The sequence below is a fragment of the Perca flavescens genome, chromosome 22, assembly GCF_004354835.1.
Source record: "Perca flavescens isolate YP-PL-M2 chromosome 22, PFLA_1.0, whole genome shotgun sequence".
NCBI lineage: Eukaryota > Metazoa > Chordata > Actinopteri > Perciformes > Percidae > Perca > Perca flavescens.
Window position 1 is genome coordinate 18,737,418 of NC_041352.1, and position 22,152 is coordinate 18,759,569.

General features: G+C 40.4%; 1 protein-coding gene across 1 annotated transcript in view; it reads right to left on the reverse strand.

Moving 5' to 3' along the window:
- Nucleotides 1-22,152, reverse strand: part of asap1b (ArfGAP with SH3 domain, ankyrin repeat and PH domain 1b) — a 62,938-nt gene that overhangs the window by 24,385 nt on the left and 16,401 nt on the right. The window contains exons 2-9 of the mRNA XM_028569231.1: nt 16,615-16,687; nt 12,119-12,264; nt 10,106-10,180; nt 9,580-9,629; nt 9,256-9,385; nt 3,338-3,423; nt 1,488-1,563; nt 362-448 (exon numbers count right to left, since the gene is read on the reverse strand). Of these exons, the coding sequence (XP_028425032.1) occupies nt 362-448; nt 1,488-1,563; nt 3,338-3,423; nt 9,256-9,385; nt 9,580-9,629; nt 10,106-10,180; nt 12,119-12,264; nt 16,615-16,687 (723 nt within the window). The remainder of the gene's footprint in view (nt 1-361; nt 449-1,487; nt 1,564-3,337; nt 3,424-9,255; nt 9,386-9,579; nt 9,630-10,105; nt 10,181-12,118; nt 12,265-16,614; nt 16,688-22,152) is intronic.

Here is a 22,152-nt window from a genome sequence, read left to right on the forward strand (position 1 = left end):
GTTAAGTCGGGCAGTGAGTGGCTCTCCACTGAGCAGCCAGTGAGGCACAACACTGGTCACCAGCAAAGCCTACCACACACTGGCTACCAGCATGGTACAGCACTGGACACTCGCTCTGTGCTGCAGGAGACAAGCTCCAAACCTGGTAGTGGCCAGAGTGAGAGGAGATGTGTGGTAAAAACGTGGGATAGGAGTGTCAAGTTTCTAACTTGTCTGTGTGGCACGTGGAGCAACGTGGCTGGTATGAGGTCTGCTAATGCTGTGTTTAGTCCCATGTGTCTGAGTTTGGGCTAGCCTCGTAAGAATTTCACCTGCTACAACTTTAAATTTGGCCGGGTGTCTCTGAATGTGACCTGCCTACCTCCTTCTGGTCCAGTTGGAGGGAGGACTTGATCAGATCCCGCAGGGCAGTCAGCTGCTTCTTCTCCTCATCCTGAGTTTGTTTGATCTGAGGAGGACAAATGCAAGGTTGAGGAAAAGAGGCAGCAGCAGCAGCACTAAGAGATTACCAGCTGTGTTTACATAGTCGTTTATTGCATTTATAAAAAATACCTCTTGTAAATAACTAGATTGCCATTACTTTATTTAAAGTATATTTATACCAACAGTAAGAAAGCACATGCCCAAAAAAATGTAAGGTGCTGGATCCAAAAACAAAGAGCAGAAGTCAGACAGAAGATCCACACACTGTAATGATAGCTCACACGTCTCAGGTTTTGTTAGACTGAAATGTTGCTCTGTTAAATTTAATTTATTGGGAGCAATCAGTACAGTGTGGGGATCTTCTGTCTGACTTTTACTTTCCCAGGCGTTACCATCTTTGGATAGGTGAGGTTTACTACTTTCCAGGAGATTCTGAATCATGACAGTTGCTGCAGATGTGCTATCTCCCCTCGTGCAGTATAATAACAGCAGGAGCATTGTATCCTGATAAAACTGCTGCTTCAGGGGAAAGCACAGCAGTAATGTAAGTAAGACATAGTGGTGAGCAGTCAGTGTGGGCTCATCCTTTTTAAATGTTTGTTTGTGCTACATTTGCTATTCTGAGCTATTTCTCTTTTCAATAACGTTTTGTGATTTATGTAAACATGACAGTTGTATGTCGGTTCTCTTAGGGCTCATGCAAATACTTTTATTTGAATCTAAACTGTATTAAAAATGCAACTTCATTCTGGAAACAGCAATTTTACCCCCCCAAAAAATCTAAATTTAAAGTCCACTTACTAGCCTTTTTCCCAGAGCTTTTATTGCATCACTATGAGCAAAATTAATTTACGGAATACTGTAAGAAATGCATGAGATTTGGGAAACAGCTAGTAAGTGGACCTTGATTGTTTTGTCAAATTTAACTATTGAAAAAACAGTAACCACAGTGAAAGTACACGTATGCATGTAGATGCGCAAAAGATCAGCTTTGATTCTCTGAAAAATAAAAGCCAAAATAAAAGCATAGGAAGAGATGAAAAGGTAAAGATGTGCATATTTACATTGTATAGATCAGCTGCCAGCTTCTCAATGTACTGCTTCAGCTTATCCGCTGTCTTCAAGCCATCCTGGAAGAAACTGGAAAAGGAAGGTACATGTGAATCTCACTGACATTAACACACATTGGAATAAATATGAGAGACAAGCCAGCCATTTATGGGAATTACTACTTTGCATATGGCAGGTGTTGGACTGTGCTGCTTTTGGCCACTGTGAAGGTCACATAGAGAGAGGAGATTGGTGCAGTTTATGTTTAATGTATAGCTCGGTTCGTTCTGGCGCCTCTGGCTCTTGGCACAGAAATCGTAGCTGGCCGTGTCCACAGCAGATTTGCAGAGGTGCTTAGCACATCCTGAAATCCATCACAGATCTGTCAGTGTTACACACCTCGATGCAGCGCTGCAGCTGCAAATCACCACTAATGACCTCCCTCTCTCCAGCCCCTGCCCACATTTCCCTTCCTTTGCTTATTATTTTCTCTGTCACATCTCTCCTCTGCTTGTTTTCTTTTAATCTGTGCATAGAGGATCCCACATCTCTCCTCCCACTCCATCCAGCGCTCCACGTCGATTACTAAAAAGCCTGTCTGTTATTATAGTATAGTATAGTTAAAGTGTTGATGCTGCAGGTAAGGACAATATTCACCTGGGTTGACTTTTTGCACATTTTACTGCACAATATAGTTATACGTGTATTTAGCATTACTTTTATTTATTATCTAATGGGAAATTATGGTATACCAACCATTATCAGTATTGGTCATGATAACATTTTACCCACCACCTCTGTTTTGGGCGATTTGGGAAATATGGACTCCAGGAAAAAAAAAAAAAATCTTTTTTCAAATAAGCACAGAATGTAGTCCAATGGGAATTCCTGTAGGTGTTGCATAGCAGCATCCTGGTTGACCCAGCAACTGACATTCCCGCCGCATTGATGTGTATACGCCAGTTTGATTATGCTAGTCAGGAAGCTGTGGCTCACTTTTGATTGAAATAAGATAAATAGTTTTCTTCTTTTGGACTGTGAGCAGTTAGTCTATATCCTTCGCGTTCCACTTCAGGGATTGCTCCAGTGCTGCAGGAAATTCCGCCAGATGCATGTGTTGTGTTGGAATATTAAATTTGGTGGATTTATGAGGACTATTTTTGACTGCTCCTCAGATCTCTGCAGGGTAAACTGAAACAGCTAGCTAAACTATCTGTCCAATCTGAGTTTTCTCTCGCACGGCTATTTTGCAGCGGATCTGTGCGGAGTTTAGCACCGCCCATGACGATTCTGATTGGTTTAAAGAAATGCCAATAAACCAGAGCATGTTTTCCTCCCATCACCGAATGCTATGTGGAGTAGCCGGACCCTCCTTCAGCGCGCTTTGGAGGAGGGTCTGGCAAAGTGAGACTACTGAGCAGTCAACCACCCGTCCCTCCGCTCTCCATCGACTGCTTCTTTGTTTCTAATCCATCACCACTGCAGCTTTTCTATCCATCAAGGCCCAGGTTGAACATATTAAACAGGGAAGTATATTGTTTGGTCCTAGTGTTATGACAGGACCTAGCAACGCTGAGAGAAAATTTGTCATTCTGTCACAGGGCGTTGTGAGCTGCGGTTCTGGCACAGAGAGTGCCCACTTATTTACCCACCAAACCCCACAGCTGTCAGAACATATCTCTATAATGACCTGTGCATATTTATGAGAGCCATAAATACGACTGTGCACCCTCAAGATCTGTGAATCATACAGGAGATAGAAAAATGACATCAAGAGCAACCATTTTCTTTGGCGTGTTTTAAAAAACATTTCTCAGTGGGAGCTTCACACATTTGGGTTCGGGGGGATTAAGGTGGTACTTACTTGCACTGTGCGTGGTAATACTTAATCAGGTTCTGGAGGAGGTCCACTCCTTTCTTGGTCTTGATCTCATTTACTTTGATGAGGTACTGCAAAGCAAAGAGAGGTGCAGAGTTCAAGTTCAAGTTGAAATTCAGAGTAATTAAAGGATTTTTGTTTTGCTTAATAAGGTATAATGTGACAGAGCTGTTATACAGAGAATAAAGAATTCTGCTTTGCCATGGACATTTAGAATATGAACACTTTGAGTTATGATAATCGCATCTGGGTGAGTTATGAAGGCTTTGATGTATGAGCCAAGGATGCCTTGACACTGTGGGAGTGGAGACCAGACTGGTTAACATACTTGCAGTACAAGAGAATACCATGCTGTCTGCCATGATCTAAATAAAGTTTCAAAAAGATTATGAAAAATATTTCGCATTAGCATCATAAAAAAGAGAGAATAGCCTCCAGAGGAAGTGCTTTGTAGACTGTATGCTCAGTCTGGGTGTCTGAGGATTCAAACAAGCGAGGAGTCTTCAGACAGGGCTCACACCAAACAAATGAATAAAAAATAATCTGAGCTAATCCAACAACATGCCAATCCACAGAGATTTACAGAGTCACAGCTAAAAAAGACTTTCAGCTCCACAGCAAACTTTAATCTATTACACAAAGCTTTCTGAAGCTTATGACGCCAACATGCAGTTTCAATTTGCTCCTTTTATCACGTGCGTGGATGCATGTGTGTTAGCATATGCATGAGTGCATGTGTATGTGCATATACGTGTGTATGCATGCATGTGTTGTCCCTTTGTCTGGCTGGCAGCGCCTGTCGGATGGGAGATTAACCACATTTTGTCTGAGCCCTGTGTGGGTTCAGTGTTTGGGACAGCGCGGCAGCATGTGCGTGTTTGGAGTCTTTTGTGTGAATGAGCAGCATCGCTCGCACTGCTGCCGTGTCTGAGCAGAACATAATGCAGCCTGCTGAGCTCTGCCTTTCCGCACTCCTTCACTGGCAGAGTAGGGATGAAAAGGGTGAGAGAGTGAGAGCATCCTGTAATCTGGTGATTGAGTAACGTGGAGAGAGAGAGTGCGAGAGCGTGAGAGCGAGAGAGTGCACGCACACAGAGAGAAATTAGGTTAAGTGGGATGAACATATTGTACCACTGACTGCAGCAACTGTCCCTCACACAACAGCAGCAGCTACGCTGGTATTTCGAGCCATGACGACTATTGTTTAAGAAAATCTTTCATGTTTGTGATTATTTTGACTCTTGTTTTAATTGGTAGAGCATCTTATAGACGTACAACAAGCTTAAAATACAGATAAACCACATAACTTTGTCGATTACATAACACAAATCTAGGTCTGCTTCACATATGCAAAATGGATAAAATCTTCTATAACAGTACATGTCATTTTTACATTGCGATATCAATGCTGTTTATCTTGTAAGGTGGCAACTGACTATTATTGCCATTAATAATAGGTCTGCCAGCTGTTTTCTTGATTAATGAGTTAATGTTTAGTCGAGAAATTACTCAAATAGTTAATATTATGGTCAATAGTTGCAGTAATTGTTTCAGCTCTTATATCTTGGTAAAGTATACAGTAGTACATTTTCTGGAAACTGCTTATAGATAAAATAACCAGGCAGCTAAAAACCCAGCTAATTAAATCCCTTACAAAGATATCTGACTTTCAAAATTAATTATTTTTGGCCTGAACACTGAACTTCACTTGGCCTGAAACTATCACATCATGTATGTATAAAAACAAGTAAATTATGCTCTCAAAATAGAGCCCTTTAATGCTTGTTTAAGGGGAATTCTTCAAACCACAGAGTCATCTAACTACTATTTACAGTGAAGCTTGTTCAGTAACAAGTAACCAAAACCACGAAGACCTTTTATTTGACGTTTTTACCCTGGAACAACCAACGGGCACTGTTCAGAGTGCAGTCCTATGAGGAAACAACAAATCCATCATCCTGTAAGCCAGCTCTGCAGATGCCTAGAAATGTAAAATCAAATCTGGACTTAAGGCAGCCAGTGCTAATATAGCATGGGAGCTACAACTCATTTTGGCATCCGGCATCAACTGGAGGCAGGCTACAAAAGTGGATAATACACTGACTATAGAGTAGATCTTCTGAAATCATGATAAAACTTTCAAGTTGATTTTTCAACTGGAATGCTAAAGGAAAAGGAAATTGACTTGAATCATTGATTTTGGCCATGTTTCCAATAAAAAAAAGGGAGACAGCTTCTAAAGATATTATACCAGGAGGGTATTTTCAAACTTTGAGACGGTGTGTTAGAGTTAAAGGGGGAGAGTTGCAAGGAAAAGATACTATACGAGGTGCATGCTGGTGTTATTGTAGTTAAAACATATATTACATACACATATTCTTAGATTCAGTGCGATAAATCCATAAAGCCATTTAGGAATCATAGAAAAAAAAGACGCTCCTAATAACTAAATAAAAGTTTTCTTCAGTATAAAAAATAATCCAGTAAGAGCTGTCTGCTAACAGTTAATTCAGCATACTTTTAATGGTGCCAATTTGCCAACATTAAAAAAAATATAGCCTAAAGAAAATAGGGCTCAAGTTGTAGACTACAGCAGAACTTACTCAATCTATAGCAACATGTTTACATCTTCTAAAGCCAAATAGAAGTAAGACAATTAATTGTTATAGGAGTGACAAAATCTATTAATATAAAGTTCTATAATGTTGCCCTATATATTCATAAAATACGATAATACTTGGAAGGGTGTTTAAAGATGTGGCTTGCTTTTTCAAACACTCTGCTAGTGCCAACCAAGAAACTTAGCAGTTGGCATCCTAAGAGCTATCACTGGGAGGGCTAAAAAAGAATTAATAGATGAGGGCTTCATGTTGGATGCCAGCAGATTGATTAACTTTGATGAATTCCCTTTTGAGCCATGCTACTAACGTGGCTTTAAGGAGGGCAATGTCTTTGGTTAATGACCATATACCTAAAGTAAAAACTGAAGACATTACCATAAAGCTCAGCTATACTCACTGTATGCTAACATGCTAAACCAAGATGAAAACATATCTGCTAAACATCAGCATGTCATCATTGGCAATGTGAGCATGTTAGCATGCTGTTGTTAGCACTTAGCTCAAAGCTCTGTCCTTCATAAGTACAGCGTCACAGAGCTTTGTTGTATTCTCATCTGTTCCCCATGTTTCATGATTAGCACTTTATAGAAAACATTAAATGTACATAAACCTGAATTAAAGGTCCAATATGTAATATATTAACTGTAACAAACAGCCCGACTGGTCCTGGCTAACACCGCCATGCTAACCCTGCTAACTGCTAATGTTACCGGAGGACCAGGCAAGCGGGCCACGGCTGTTTACAACGTATAGCCTGTTCAGCGGCCGTAGCCGACAACGGTGAGTTATTTGAAGCCAAGAGAGGGGGGCTGTTAAACGAGAAGAGAGGACCGTGAGTTTGCAGTGTGTTTAGCGCTTGTTGCCATAATTCTAAGCCGAAAAAGTGTGTCTGTCAGTTGGGTACAGAGCTCCACGTGAGCACGGGCTTTTATGTCAATTTAGCCAGCATCTGACATTAGCTACTCCGCTGTGCTGTGGAGTAATGTCTGGCAATGTGAGACAAGCATCTAGCAACATTGTTGGATGCTCCGGTCTCCACCATAGACAGTATGTAATGGACCAACAGATCCCGTTGCTCTGGACGGAGACCCAGTGAAGGATATTACAAGTACTTTTTCCAGTGAGCGCTGAGCATTACTGCGCAGCCTCCAACTGAAAGAGACAACGTAAATGTGACGTGAGCAACGTGTCTGAAAGTTGTAAGTCTTCTGATAGCTGTGACAAGAGAAATCTCAGTGATTCTGAATCTTGCAGAGACGGAGAGCGTAGATATATGTAAGGAGATAACATAGGCACAGGCTAATTAGTGCTAACTAAAATGCTAGTTAACATTACTAATTAAACTTAAACAGCTCATGTAAGTCGAAACTGCCTGCGAGCTTCTCCTGTACTGTACGCTAATTCCTCTACTATGCGACATTAAGTCGCGTGGTTATGACACAATTGTTAGCCTATTTTTACAAAAACGGCTGCTACGAAGCCATACCGTGAGATACAAGGTAATGGAGCCTCTTATACTTTGTTGTGTTTCTTTAGAAATAAACAATGGACAAATAGAGTCTTTAAACGCTTCAGATGTAAAATTATTCACTGTCAAAGTGACGTCAAAATGAATGGCAGTCAAAGGCATGCTAATGGGGGGTGAGTGCTTGTTAGCATCAAAATGGCGCCATAGGAGCTACGCGTTGTGAGGAGAAGCTTGCCCCCTTGGTCTCAGCCTGGCTACCTCCATGAACTTTGAGTCTGGGGAGGAGGGGGCGGGGGAGACGACTCTCTCAAGTATTTTGAATTTGTACTGCAGTAACTATTTTAAACACTAGCTGTCAGTATTACATATTGCACCTTTAATTGAACACCTGCCTGTAACAGAATACTGTAAGAAAACACAGGTGGAAAATGTGGGCAAGGAAACACCTCTGAGTCACTGTGAGAAGAGGGCAGATCCGCATGGCAGGGCACAAAAGGACTGCAGCAAATTCTGAAGTGAATAATTCACAAAAGCAACAATGGTGCAACAGCCATTGGTCCATTATGTAATTTGAGTAAAAAATCTTAACAGGATAAAACAGTGAACAAGGCGTAGGCGTCACCATCCACCACTAGAGAGGTTTTTGGCAAAGCAGAGTGAGCTGTAACAGTTTGTTCTAATTCTCTAGGGCACATTAAGAACTCACATTTGTTTTACACTTAATTCCAGCTGTCAGATTTCTTTAAGTCTTAGTCTTTGAGCGATAATACCAAAGAGAACTCAAATAGGCTAAGATGCAAACAAGTTTAGAAAACCAGAGGAACATCTGAAAACACTTAAAGACAAACAGTTTGACTGTTTAGTACGAGCTGCTCATATATCTGACGTTTACTCATCACGTGCCATTAGATGTTCGGCGTTGTATTTTCTAAATTATCCACTGACATACAATCATTGTAACAACGAGTTAGAGCAGAGTGTTGAGGCAGACAGCTGTATAAACTTTGTTCATGAATTAATGTAGGTACTGCTGTATCTTTTGGCTGCTGTAATCCCTTCATGTCGAGCTGCACGAGTGTTAAAGATATTCTATCAATTATTTAAATTATCTGAGAGAAAAAAGTCAACTCAAGCTTAAAATCTCATTTAAATGCAGATGGTAAAGAAGACTTTACATATATATATACACACATATAGGATTTTAATAAGTGGGTGGTCAAACCAAAAATAGTGCAGCGTTGGTGGGATTGTGTGGGTTTGTGTTGCTGCAATGAGAAGACAAAACATGACCCAGGAAGGGCGGTTTTGGGTGACAGACCTATGAATTTGAAGCCTTATCGGACACTAAAACACTACATAGTGGTTTATAATATGAAAAGATAGCATTTCACAAATCCGGAAGGTTATCAAGATGAAAATCTATGTAATATCTCTATCTTGACTATCTAATAATGCCTAAAAAATGCCAGAATGATTACAAAAAAGAAAAGCAATCTCCGCTTGCATGTACAATAATCCATGCGTGCAATATAAGATGATATTACACTAGGTTGCTGCGCAAGTTGAGCAGAGTTCAGTTGTCTTGCCAGAGCCCTCGTCTCATTGAAATAAAGGAGGAGGCTTTATTGTCTGACCACAACATAAATATGGAGGTCATTTTTACAATCCCAAGTGATTTACAATGAGACAGCTAAATAAAAGACACACAATGCTGTGTTGTGGGAATAAGTGCTGGGCCTGTGCTCCGGTGCTTGATTACTGCTGAGAAGCCAACCAAAAATGTCCTAATACTGTAGCTTCATTTTACAACATACCTCGCACATCTGGAGCTGGAAGAGACGCCGCTCCTTCTCCATCTCCTCGGCGATCTCAGCCCCGGTGATCTCAGTGCGGATCATCCCATGTTGCTTGGCGTGCTCTCGTTTCTCCTTCTCGATCTTTGTACTGACACAGAGGAAAGGACGATTACTGACCTTGTCAGTTTTTAAATAATGCGTGTAGGTTTGAGTTTCACAATTTGTGCAAACAATATTGCGGCCTATTATAAGCAGTGTTTGATCCATTATTCAGTACTCTATAATGAGCTGGATGGTGCAAATATGCGGTATTACAACAGCAAACTTTAATTATCCACTTACAACTTGGCCTCGTAGTCTTTCCATGCTTTGTCAAAGGGCTTCTTTATGTCCTGCAGAAACACAGGAGGACAAGCATCAGCAAACTACAAAGAGGTCACCCCAGGGACGGGGGTATTTGCAGAGTTGGAAGGCTACCAGAGTTCCAACAAATGCCTCACTACGCTCACGATTTATGCCCTGGACAGCCAGCGAGCGACCACGCCTCTCCTTGTACGCCGAACATCAACGGTTCATGACCCAGTTACTCGCCACTCGCCTCAAGCACAACACAAAGACAGTGTTTACTTCTTCAAGATTTACAGTGTGAGCTTATAAACAGAGCTCTCCCCCGTCTCTGTGGTCTCTTCTCGCTTATACACAACATACAGAGGTTAATAGAGAGAACGGGAGATGTGCTGACGAGGCATCTATTTTCCCTGTCCCGCTGCTGAGCTTTGCAATGAAGAAGGGGGGGGAGATGCGCCGGAAGAGTCAAGAGAGAGAAAAAAAATGTCAGGAAGAGAAACAGTTTTACAGTAAATCTTACCCCTTTCACGCCTTTCAAATCACCCTTCAGCAGCGAGTCCAGAGTAAAGATCACATTGTGGCTGAGGCTCTGGAGCTGTAAGAGGACACAGAGAACACAGAGGGTTATAATGTAGCTGTTGTCTGAAGAAAAAGATAGGAAAAATATAACAGTGCAGAGGCAGGTTTTCATATGAAAAAAAGGCTGAGGCAAGTATTGTCTGTGTAGCTGAAGCAGGATATAACTCATTAACTTTGTGCCATTGTTGTCCAAAAACAAAAAAACACAAATGATACACATCATTACCCTGGATGATGTGTCATTTGACCGGTTGTTAATAGTTTAAAAATAATAATTTGAGCTTTAAAGAATTACATCTTTGGTGTGAATGAATGGACTTGGGTTTGGGTAATGTAGACAAGGAAGGGAAATTGTTAAGCACTTAGAGATGGACTAAGGCATTGTTAGTTTTATTTCTCATAGTCTATTTATGGGATTTGTTGACCAGAAGAAAAATCTAGCATAACTACGGCCTTATCCTTTCACCTACAGTTGCAGCGCAACACTTTTTGCCGCTGCTGACTAAAGAAATCAGCAACATAAAAGCAAAAGTGCAAGGTAGTCTATTGAAGAATTAGCAAAAGCTTGTTGCCAACAGCTTGGGTTGCTACAGTTATGCTCAGCAGCTCTAACCATTAGGATCAGCAAGGTCATTTACAACAGTACTAAGCATTTAAGTCCCTGTTGTTGTTAGCCAAGTCTACACAGACACACAGCAGCGGTCAAGGAAGTAAACAACACTTAATGGGCGCTAATGTGCTTCTGAAGTGCCTGTCTTGCATATGGCCATCGTCAGAATCAATCCTCTACTGGCTGGCTGCCAGTCTGCTCTAACAGCCCATCCTAGAAGCATCTCTTTTAGTATACAATTCTCAAAAGGTCAAAACTACAGCAACACTTGTGGTATATAGAACAACTTTATTGTAAAACCGACGTGTTTCGACTCATGGCATTCATCAGGGTCATTCCCCTCTCCATGAATCTTGGACGTATGTGAAGTTGTGCCAGAAGCCCCCACTTCTTCTATAGTATACAATTCTCTAAAAAAGAATAACCTCTAAGAAAGATGATGAAAAGCTGGCCACAACGTGGCAAAATTTGTCTATAAAATCCTTCAATTTAAGCTGATAACACATGTAGGACATCTAGGACAAGCACTATTCATCAATTCTCATTTGTAGTGCACGCACATACCAGCAGCCCTCAGGGCCCAGTTATTGAAGTCTAAAAAAACTCACTCAATAAAAACACTCAAAATGGAAAAGACAAGAGTCGAGAGATAGAAAAAAAGAGACAAAGAGTGGAGATAACTTCACTTTCCTGCAATATGCAGGTAGCGCCAACAGGTGGGTGATTTAGGAAGGTTTATGGACACACACACACACACGCACACAACCACACACACGGCTGTTCCTGGTGCTGCCAAGTGTATTTATGGAGTCTAATCTCGTTGTCAGCCACACAGGAAGAGAGGGAGGGGGGGGCGGGTGGCTGGCTCTTCTTCCAACAACAATCATTCACAGAGGATTCAAACAGGACACATTATTCAACAGAAACAGCAGGGGAAATCCACGGCAGGCAGATAAGAGCCTCGTCTGGGGAAAAAATACAAAGCTCGGAGGTAGATATAGCCGCAGTCAGTCCGACTGTGTAAGCAAATTTTGTACAGTTTTAAAAAGGATCGTGATCGATGAACCTGTAGGCACATACAATTCTATCATTACATTTGGACTTTTGGAGGACTTTTATGGACTACATTCATCAATAACCTCTTCAACTTCTCCACTAAATTAAACCCAAATCCTAAACCATTTATAGAAGTTAGGTGAAGTACGTCAGCATGCTCACATGCTCACATTGAGAATTTTTCTTGTCCTCTCTGCATGAGGACAAGCGCACACACAAATGCAGAGCCCTCTCTAGGGCAAGCCATTCATTTTAATGACATTATAAGTGTTGACATGTTGAACTCACCAGGTTCTTCAGTAGGGCAGACAGCTCCTTGGTGAGGGAGGAGAACTTGACAAAAGCCGTTCCCAGGTCGGGGTTGTCCCGGCTGATGAAGTTGCTGCCAAATTTGTCCAGAGCCTGAGCGTAGTTCTCTTCATTCTGGACGTGGTCTGTGTTGGAAACAGAGGCCAACCACTGGTCAGTTTATCGTGCCTTGAACTCTGGATGATGATTAGCCTGATTAGCATGTGTACAGAAGAGGGCTGCAGTCTTTGCAACGTCCTGATGGGGGTATACTGCAGATGCAACGGTCAAACAGGTCATGGTTGGCTAGTTATCAAAATTCGGTACTTTGTATTACCAAGCGAAATATGTACGTAGCCCTAGGGCTGGGCGATATATCGATATTATATCGATATCGTGATATGAGACTAGATATCGTCTTAGATTTTGGATATCGTAATATCGTGATATGACATAAGTGTCTTTTCCTGGTTTTAAAGTCTGCATTAAAGTGAAGTGATGTACTTTTCTGAACTTACCAGACTGTTCTAGCTGTTTTATTATTAATGATTATTTATCTAAAATCTAAGTGTGAAGATATTTTGCGAGCGCACCAACTGTCAACTCTAGAATATATCGCCGCAATATCGATATCGAGGTATTTGGTCAAGAATATCATGATATCCGATTTTCTCTATATCGCCCAGCACTATATTAGAAAATATGGGACGTAGAAATAAGCGCTTAAAATGTGTAGAAGAAAAATTTAACAATTTAAAATGTTGGAAAAAACTAAAACAAACCTTATGGAGCTTTGATTTCATAAAATGTACTCCTGTTGTTATACTGTATTTATGTTTACATGTTATTGTTATTTGAACAGCTGAGCATTGAACCAGGTGAAGAAACCTGTTTATTATTTATTCATTTGATTTTGCAACTGTTCACTGAAATAGCCGGTTTCTATGAAACTACTTGTGACATGTCATATTTGGCTTTGACTTTGACTGAACATTTGCTCTCACTTTGTGGAAAAAATATTGGGATATATATCGTATATCGATATTTAGCCAAAATATATCAGGATATGACTTTTGGTCCATATCGCCCAGCCCTACGTAGCCCTCAGTATTGAAAAACACCTGGAATAAACAGGCTTGTAAATCTTCTAAGATATCCTAGCGATGTTCAAAATAACACAGATATAGTTAACAGATTCTACAATGGAAAGTTCTTCAGTGCAGCTACACAAGCAATACATGAAACGTCTGACCATAACCCGTGATTTTTGATCAGTGCTGCTCCATAGAAACTTTGTTTTATAAATTTTGACTATAATAAGTCATCTTTATAAGCAGCAAATGCCAGCATAACAAGATGTGTGGTTCTCCAAGTCCGTGAGACTCTACGGGAGCCGTCAGTCAAACAGCAGCATGATCCATCCATCCAGATTTACTACCTATGTTTACTACCGATGCATGAGGGATTTACAGAAAACGATGCAGGATTTAATCCAGTGTTAGTGATTATAGTTTTATCTGATTGATATCAGCCTCACTGTTTACAGTCCGCTCTGATAACACCATATCAGAGCTGCTAATGCAAACCCTACTGCTGCTGCTTCTTCAAATTGAAAGCATTGAATTGGCTTGTATTGTTAAGAAGCCACAGGAAACGTGATGTGGTTTTCACAGAGGTTAGTCCTAACTGGGATTGTTCATTAAAGACAAATTAAGACAACTGTCATTTTTGGTATTTTTAAACAAATCAGTTAAATTTTTTTGCAGGGAGTAATGGAACAAGAGCTGGCAGTTACAGTGAGCTGCGACCTTCGGCAGAAAAGGCCTCCCCGAGTTGGTCAAAAAAGGGCCTCGGAACACACGAAGCGACGCTGACTTGAGCGTACGTTCTGTGTGTGCGCGAGATGTAATATGTCTCCATAACAGCAGGCGGCGCTAATCTGTATTGTCGCCCAAACAATGAAAACCAGCAGCTGATTGGACAGCGGATTTTACAACCGAGCATAATGGTGGCTCGTTTGGAATACAATCTCATATTTTATGAAGATAGTTCACCGAAAACGTGTTTCTGAAAATATTTTAAGCGAGAAATAGGCCATGCAGTTGCTGAATCTGTCTTCATTTGAGATCGTCAAAGGTCAGTTTAAAAGATTTTCATCAGATTTTGAGAGACGTTAGTCAGGCTCATCTCGCTCGTCATTTCTGGGTTAGCGCTCCACCAATCAGATTGGCCATTGAGTCCGAGTGCCCGTCTTCCGATTCAACATGTCTAAATAGGCCCAATTGAAGGCTGACAGTTCCTCCGACTGACGACGGCACGGAACACACCGAACAGACTCGAGTCACTGACCTCGCCAGACTGTCCGATGGCCGACAATCGGGTTGGTGTTTCAGGGCCTTTAGATGCAGGCTGCACAAATCCAACTCCTCGTCAAGCTACGTAACTTTACTGTGACCTGCTGTTGAGTGGAAAACTTCTTCGCCAAGTGCAGCATCAAATCAAACCGTTGTTGCTCAAACATGATGGGAAAAGGTCAATTATTGACTGAATTCTTTACTAAAACAAGTTTGTTTGGCTGCAGGGTTCAAAATTTTAGTGAGTGAAGCAAATCTACCAGCCATATTTTACCAGGTTGATGAGTCCAAACCCCTGAGGCCTCCACCCAATGAGATCCAGTGTGGGTCACAGGACCACTGTGTTCCTGTTTTTCGATGGTGTGGGCTGTGGTGTTGTTGAATGGGTGGGAGGACGGAGGCATAAAGGAATTGAGCTGCTACTTTTTGGTATGATGTGTAAAAACATTTATGCACAAGCTAATGCATATGTTAAAATCAATGCATTGTATAGGATTGTATTAAATGACACCCTAAGATGACATTATTATGCATACTGTTTTTACATAGAGCATTTGACTGGAGCATGGTGCTAATTTTGTACAATGGCTGCTGTACTGCAAATGATACACTTGCTCTTTTGTTATATTTCTAACAAAGCAGCTGCTCAAAGAGTGTTTGCTGTTACCATCAGTAACCATAGGTGTCACAAAGTAAACCAGGACTGAAATCTTAAGGATTATAACTTTAAGGGTCCCATGGCATGAAAATCTCACTTTATGAGGTTTTTTAACATTAATAGGAGTTTCCCCCCAGCCTGCCTATGGTCCTCCAGTGGCTAGAAATGGTGATAGGTGTAAGCCGAGCCCTGGGTATCCTGCGCTGCCTTTGAGAAAATGAAAGCTCAGATGGACCGATCTGGAATCTCCTCCTTATGAGGTCATAAGGAGCAAGGTTACCTCCCCTTTCTCTGCTTTGCCCACCCAGAGAATTTGGCCCACCCATGAGAGAGAGAGAGACATCATGGCTTTCAAACAAGCAAAGTGGAAGTTGGTCAAGGCCACACCCCCACCCTCCACCTTGTAGTGGTGTTCAAATTCTCCACGGTAAATTTCATTCACTATATAGTCCACTATAAAATACCCACAATGCACAGCTAATTTGAGTGTACATACGATGTAGCCTACATTTTACTCCCGTATACCACATTGCAGCGCGGTAGTGTTTTCCCGGAGGAGGAGGAGAAGAAGAAGAAGAAGAAGAAGAAGAAGAAGAAGAAGAAGAAGAAGAAGAAGAAGAAGAAGCAGAAACCACCGCGAAAACTGAAAAGGAAAAATGGAACGGGCTTTCGTTTCTAAACAGTGGAAATGTAACATTCAACATATATACAACCTTCTACTATTCTTCTGAGTGCTCGATTTGTTTCAGGGACGTATTAGAATTATTTTAGTTTCGGTTTGTTTACACGATGCTGGGCGCGCCCGCCTCCGTCACACAAACAACGGGCACATCTCCTGACGCAAGTCACGCATCGATGTGTTTTCAGTGAGTGTCCAAAATCTCGTTTGGTCGTTCCCTATACAGTTCACTATTTAATAAACACTATATAGGGAATAGTGAGTGGGTGAATGAGGGAGCAGTTTCAAACACAGCTATAGAGTATGCTCTCACTATAACAAGATCCAGCCAAAGTAACCAGCTGGTGGCTAACTGGTAAGAAACTCGACTTAAGAGCTGTTCCAGTTGTTTTTGGGACTTTCAGAGTCACGCTGAGATTAAGGTAAACTGTCCTTTCTGTGGAGAACAAACAAACTTCTTTGTGGGTCAAACATCTGAAACTGTCAATTTACAGGGAGGAGGCTGCTCTGAAAAGTATTCAGTGGAAAATTACTGAGGCTCCATGTCACAGCAACGAGCAAAACAAACTCAGGTGTTGGTTTCTGGGACAGCCTGAAACACACACACACACACAAAAAACACCATCTGTCCCACAAAAGGCAATGTTCCAGACAAAGAAATTCAATCCTCATTTTTTGTTAAAGACCCCAGTAAGAAATCCTGGCCTCTCCTCTGGGGATTTTTGTTTTTGGAAAGGGTTGTGAGCACAAATATAACCATCAGCTAAAGCTCATTCAGGCCTGATAAATTTAGAAACAGTCTCACCCTGTCCTGAATTGTAGATGGCCTTCACTGATTTCTTCACCTTCTGCAGGGAGGTTCGATCCTGGTCCAAAGCCTGAGAAAAGAGGCGGAGAGGTCGCATTTAATCTTTACAGAACATACCGGAAACATTCACATCAAAAGACAACAAAAAACATTTTGATTTAATGCTATAGCAAATGTGAAGAATTTAGGGTATAAGAACAACAATATTTGCTCAGTAATTCAAAGCATGCATACTCCATAAAGCTAATGTAGACAGAGTGCTCACAATACAGTGCTTGACCCGAATGTGGCATAAATCATTATTTCACTACTAACTGCTGGAGCAAAGCCTCTGTGCTCTCTAATAGGCAAAATAGGGATATCCAATTTTATAACGGTTATTTAATACAATAATTATTCACAATGAAACATTTAAATGCTAGAAAAATAAACACTGCCCCTGACCTATTGTTACTGTGAGCTATGTTTCTCACTCCCTTGCAGTTTCTAGAGATTAATGCTCAGAGTTCAGCAGTCAAAGCGCCATGGAGTTAAAATAATGACCAATATAAACAGAAAAACACTTCAAAGACGCTAGTGGTTACTTTAACGATGATGCAGTATCTATACTTAGAGAACATTCTGCAAATCTATACAAAGCTATGCTAGTATGTACCTTCAACTGATTTACACATCACCCCCACCAAAAAGAAATAAAAAATAAAACAGCATTGCACAAGGAAAATTCATCATCATAAACATCTTCCACATATCCGAAAAAAAACTCATCATGTGCCCTTATTGCTCAGCTTGCTACCTGCCAGGGAAAATATCAACTACATCTGAAGTTACACCACATTCAGACACATCTTGCGTGCTGAATGTTTGATTTGTGGCCTGCAACCTAAACACAAGTACATTTCGTTCAAGGGGGCCCATTTTAAATTACCTTTTAACTCCATTTTTACAGCCTTTTAGATTTTACAGCCTTGCCTTTTATCCATCAACCTGCCTTGTAATAATCTTTCATTTTCATTGCAGTGCTGTTGTCTTCTGATTACCTCATCGTTGATTGCACATTTCTGTTTAACACGGAGTATGTTTTTCAATTTTAAGGATATGATTATTTTTTTTGCTGTTATTTTAATTTGGGCTTTTTTCTGTTTTTATTATCTTATTTATTTAATAAAACCTTGCAATAAATATATTTCATGATTATAATATTATATGGAAATAATTTGCCATCAGTAAACCTTCTCCAAACAGTGGCTTAAAAGTGCAACAATGCCTCAATTGTTTTTTGGAGTGACACTACTCTTATATGTGTGAATGTAGTACATAGTTGGTGATAAAATAAATTAAAGTAAAATAGACAACAGACGTCTGATATCTTCAGTCACTTGATAACATGTTTGGTGATTGTTTAAACCCCATTTAATCCCAAAGAGTCTGACTGATGTACCACATTAACCACTGTTATTATATACTCTGATGAACTGCTATTTGTTGGATTTTCAGTAAAGGAAATCATCCAAATTACTGAAATTATAAATAATTGGTTAAGAAATGTCTTCTAATATTTTAAAGGACATTCTGGTGCTAAAGCTGCACAAAGATTTTTAAGCAAAAAACATTTCACACAATCCTTCAGCTATGAACCAAATAAGAACCATTTTAACCTGCAACACTTTTATTTATCCTGGAGTGGACGAGAAACTAAACTGTATCTAAGACCAACAACTGCCCCACACCCAGATGATACAGTAAACAATGATCAATGGGTTTTTCCTCGTATGCCCATTATGCTGATATCAATACACCCCAGTCGATTTGCCCAAATATAAGTCCCTGGAGTATTCCAACACAGCACCTGCTCTGCAATTTTCTAAGTTTGAGGCAATTTACAAAGTTTCTAGTGTGATAAAATAAAAGAAAGATGTTTATTTGTTAGGAGCATACAGGAGGTAAGTGCTATAGGACCCTCCTGATCTGCTTCACTGCAATGGAAAATGCAGCAATATTAAGGCATTTATTCTTGCTGTGAGCCAAACAAACTGGATTTTTCTCAGCGCACACCTGAGCAACAACATGAAATCACCTGTCATACTGAACGCCATCTGTCTGCGTGACATCTATTATCGTTGCATTCACTGCAGGAAAGGCTGAGATAATTGTCGTTAAGCTCAGAAAAAGTGGACACAAGCAACACAAACACACACCTGAATTACCTATCTCTCCACTCAATGATTTAAAGTGTGAGCCAGTATTGACGGCTTTCCCAATTATTTATTGACAGTACAATCATTTCATATCCAGCCTGTCTTAACCAGAGGGAATGGAACCATAACTCTGCTTAGTTTGCTCGTAATAGATGATAAACACCAGCAAAAACACCATTACATCAAGGTCAGGCGGTTAAGAGCAGAAGCACACATACAACAGAGAGCTAATTAAATTTCACAACATAATTAAGCCGTCCTTGGCCTCCCCTGGACAATTTTACATGGCTCTTTCCCAACTATGGCGACAGTACTTTGCCGCCGCAGGGCCCTTTCTACCGGGGCCGAGCCCTTTGATCCCCCTGCGTATGGGAACAGACTCTGCTGCCCAGTGCCTCTCCACACTGTCTCATTATTTAGCCCTGTGTCTGTTTGGCTAAACAGTGGCCCAAGCAGGCTTGTGACAATATAAGATGCTTATAGTTCCATTATCTTTGCCAATATTGTCTCAGTATATGACATTACCTTGATAATTACTATAATTAAAATCTTCAAACAGTATGAACATTCTTAAAATGATGAATAAGCTCAACATCTGAGGTTACTTTTCCCCGTGACCACTGTTCTCTGATAACATGAGCGAGGTGCCTCCCTATGGGAAGTCTACGGGAGTTATCCTCAAAAGCCATTTTGTGTGGGGTTTTATTATTATTATTGTAAAGTGAATATCTTTAGGTTTTGGACAACTCATAACATCTGAAGATGTGACCATGGGCTCTGGGTAAATGTGACAGACATTTTTTCATTATTTTAAAGACTACATAATTAATCGAGAGAATTAATAGAGAAAATAATCAGCAGACTTCATTTCCACAAGATTCATTTTCTTACGACAGTGACTCCAAGCAGACTCCATCCAAATGATTAGACACGTGTAATACCGCAAAAGTCACGCATTAGATCCCCATTACAGCCGAGACATTTACTAACAAGCTGCGTTTCCTCGCCTCTTTGCACCACACTAAACACCGCCCTCGTCACTCAGCTCGAGTCAAACGCCTCCAAAGTCAAATCTTTGATTATTCAGAGGTTCTAGTGCCATGTGCTGATTAGGATGAAGAGCACGAAACAGAGGCTGAGCAGGCAGGCTGACTTTTGTTGTTCTCATGTTGAGAGCAGCTGGCGCCGCCACCCAAGGGTCACCCATAATCCACTCTGTATGTGTTTGTAAATAAATATTCAGCCGTAACATGAACAAGCTTGCACATATTCACTTCCTTAGCCGTTTCCTTTTGTTTCGATTTTCTTCATGAGATTGTGCAGACATCCATACGTTACTACGTCAAAATCTGATGCTTTACACGGTTTGTTGTAGATAACAAGTCTGAGAACATTTATTCAAAATCTCAGTAAGTTATTAGAGAAGATAAACAATAAACATCTACACATTGGCCAGCACTATTTCAGTGGTGAACGTGAGTAATGTAACTTGGAGAGATGGTTTGTTAGAGCTGTTATCTAGCAGCTTTTTAGGGAAGGGAAGAAATCAATGAAATAGCTCCGTCTTGGCACGCATTCTTTGCAAACCCTTGGCAACAGTCAAGAATGCATCCAAACTCTGCTCTCCAAAAGGGCCAACAACTATTGAATATAGTAAAAGGATTGTTGTTTAAGCCAGGAACCAATGGCAAGCCCCCACTCGATCCAGGGGGATAAGAAAGTGTAACGATGCCAAAACATCTGCGGTCGCTCGTCTCTCCACTCGAACAGCAAGTCATGGATGTGGACGATTTATTTAGTGCTGCTGAGAAAAAGAAGCAAAGAATAAAGGAGAGTCAAAGTGAAAGTGGAAGTCAACATGTCAGTGTCAGAGAATGCTTTTAAGTAGAAGTCGGTCAGAGACAAAGCCAAAGAGGTCAAGGGCCAGGTCAAAGGAAGTGAAGGGCGGTGGCGATGAACGGCAGTGACGGTGCACGGCATAACCAGTGTGTAAATAAATTCCCTTGAAAGTTTATAAAATGTCTGATGTTAAAAATCAGGAGGCAGAAAAAAGATTTCTGGCATTTCATCCTGTTCAAACGCCACTTTTAAAGATAAATATTCACATATAAAATCAATCATGAAAACGTCAATCACGATTGATATCATATATTATATTGAATATATTTATTATTGATATTGAATCAACAATTGATAGGGTTGATACCCAAAAAATAGATCCATGTCACGTTTGATTACGTTCTGGGCACGTAAACACAGCGTACTGCTATTCTGTGCATGTGTGCAGCCATCATCATTGTTTTTTTCACAGAACTTACACTAGGGGTGGATCTCATTATTATTTTGTTGATTTACTGATTAATAGTTTGGTCTATAAAAAGTCACAAAATAGTGAAATATGCCCTTTTTAACTTCCTAAAGCCCAAGTTAACATATACAAACATATATAATGTTTTGTCCAACAACCAGTCCAAACTCCAAAAGGTACTTTGTTTACTATCATAAAAGACAGAAAATATATCTGGATAAGTTCATATTTTAAATGCTGGAAAGCAGTGAATATTTGACATTTTTGCTTTAAAGAATTACTCAATTATCAAAACTGTTGCAGGCGTAGTTTTCTGTCGTTCGACTAATCTAAACTCTAATTCACACAACACATCATCATAAAGTCATTAACAGAAAACAGTAAAAAGAAATGCTTAGTGTTTGGCAAGGCATTTGCTGGTAGTTTTTTTTATTGATGCTTTCACCTATGGAACTGGTACATTGGTATGCGTATCAATATTGGTAATTGTGGTCCTTTTATTACTTGGTATCAAAACCAAAGGATGTGTTATCACCAGCCTCTGACTTAACGGCGGAGGTTTCTTTCTGGTGTATTCTGAGTGAGAAATTGAAGCAGGTTTTGATCAATTGCGGTTGAGCAGCTATGAAGAGCATTTGGCAGCCACACAAACCACTTCATCAACAACAAATTCCATAAAAGAATCTCAGCAATCAAAGGCTGGAAGGTGGACTGATTAGAGTTACTGATTGGGAGGAAAAGCTCCATCCTTAAAACTTGACACAAGTTTGCAGCAATGGAAAGCTGGGAGATATGATTAAAAATAAAAGAAAACAGCTTTTATTAGTTAACGAATCCATTAGTTGTTTGCTAAAAACGGAAAAACTACCAAACATTTGGAATTTCTAGCTTCTACAATGTGAGGATCTGCTGTTGTTCTTGGTTGTATATTATTGTAATTGAAGTATCTTGGTGTTTTGGGGCTTTTGGTCAGACAAAACAAGACATTTGTAGATGTAAGTTTCTGGCTTTTTATAGACACAAAATGTA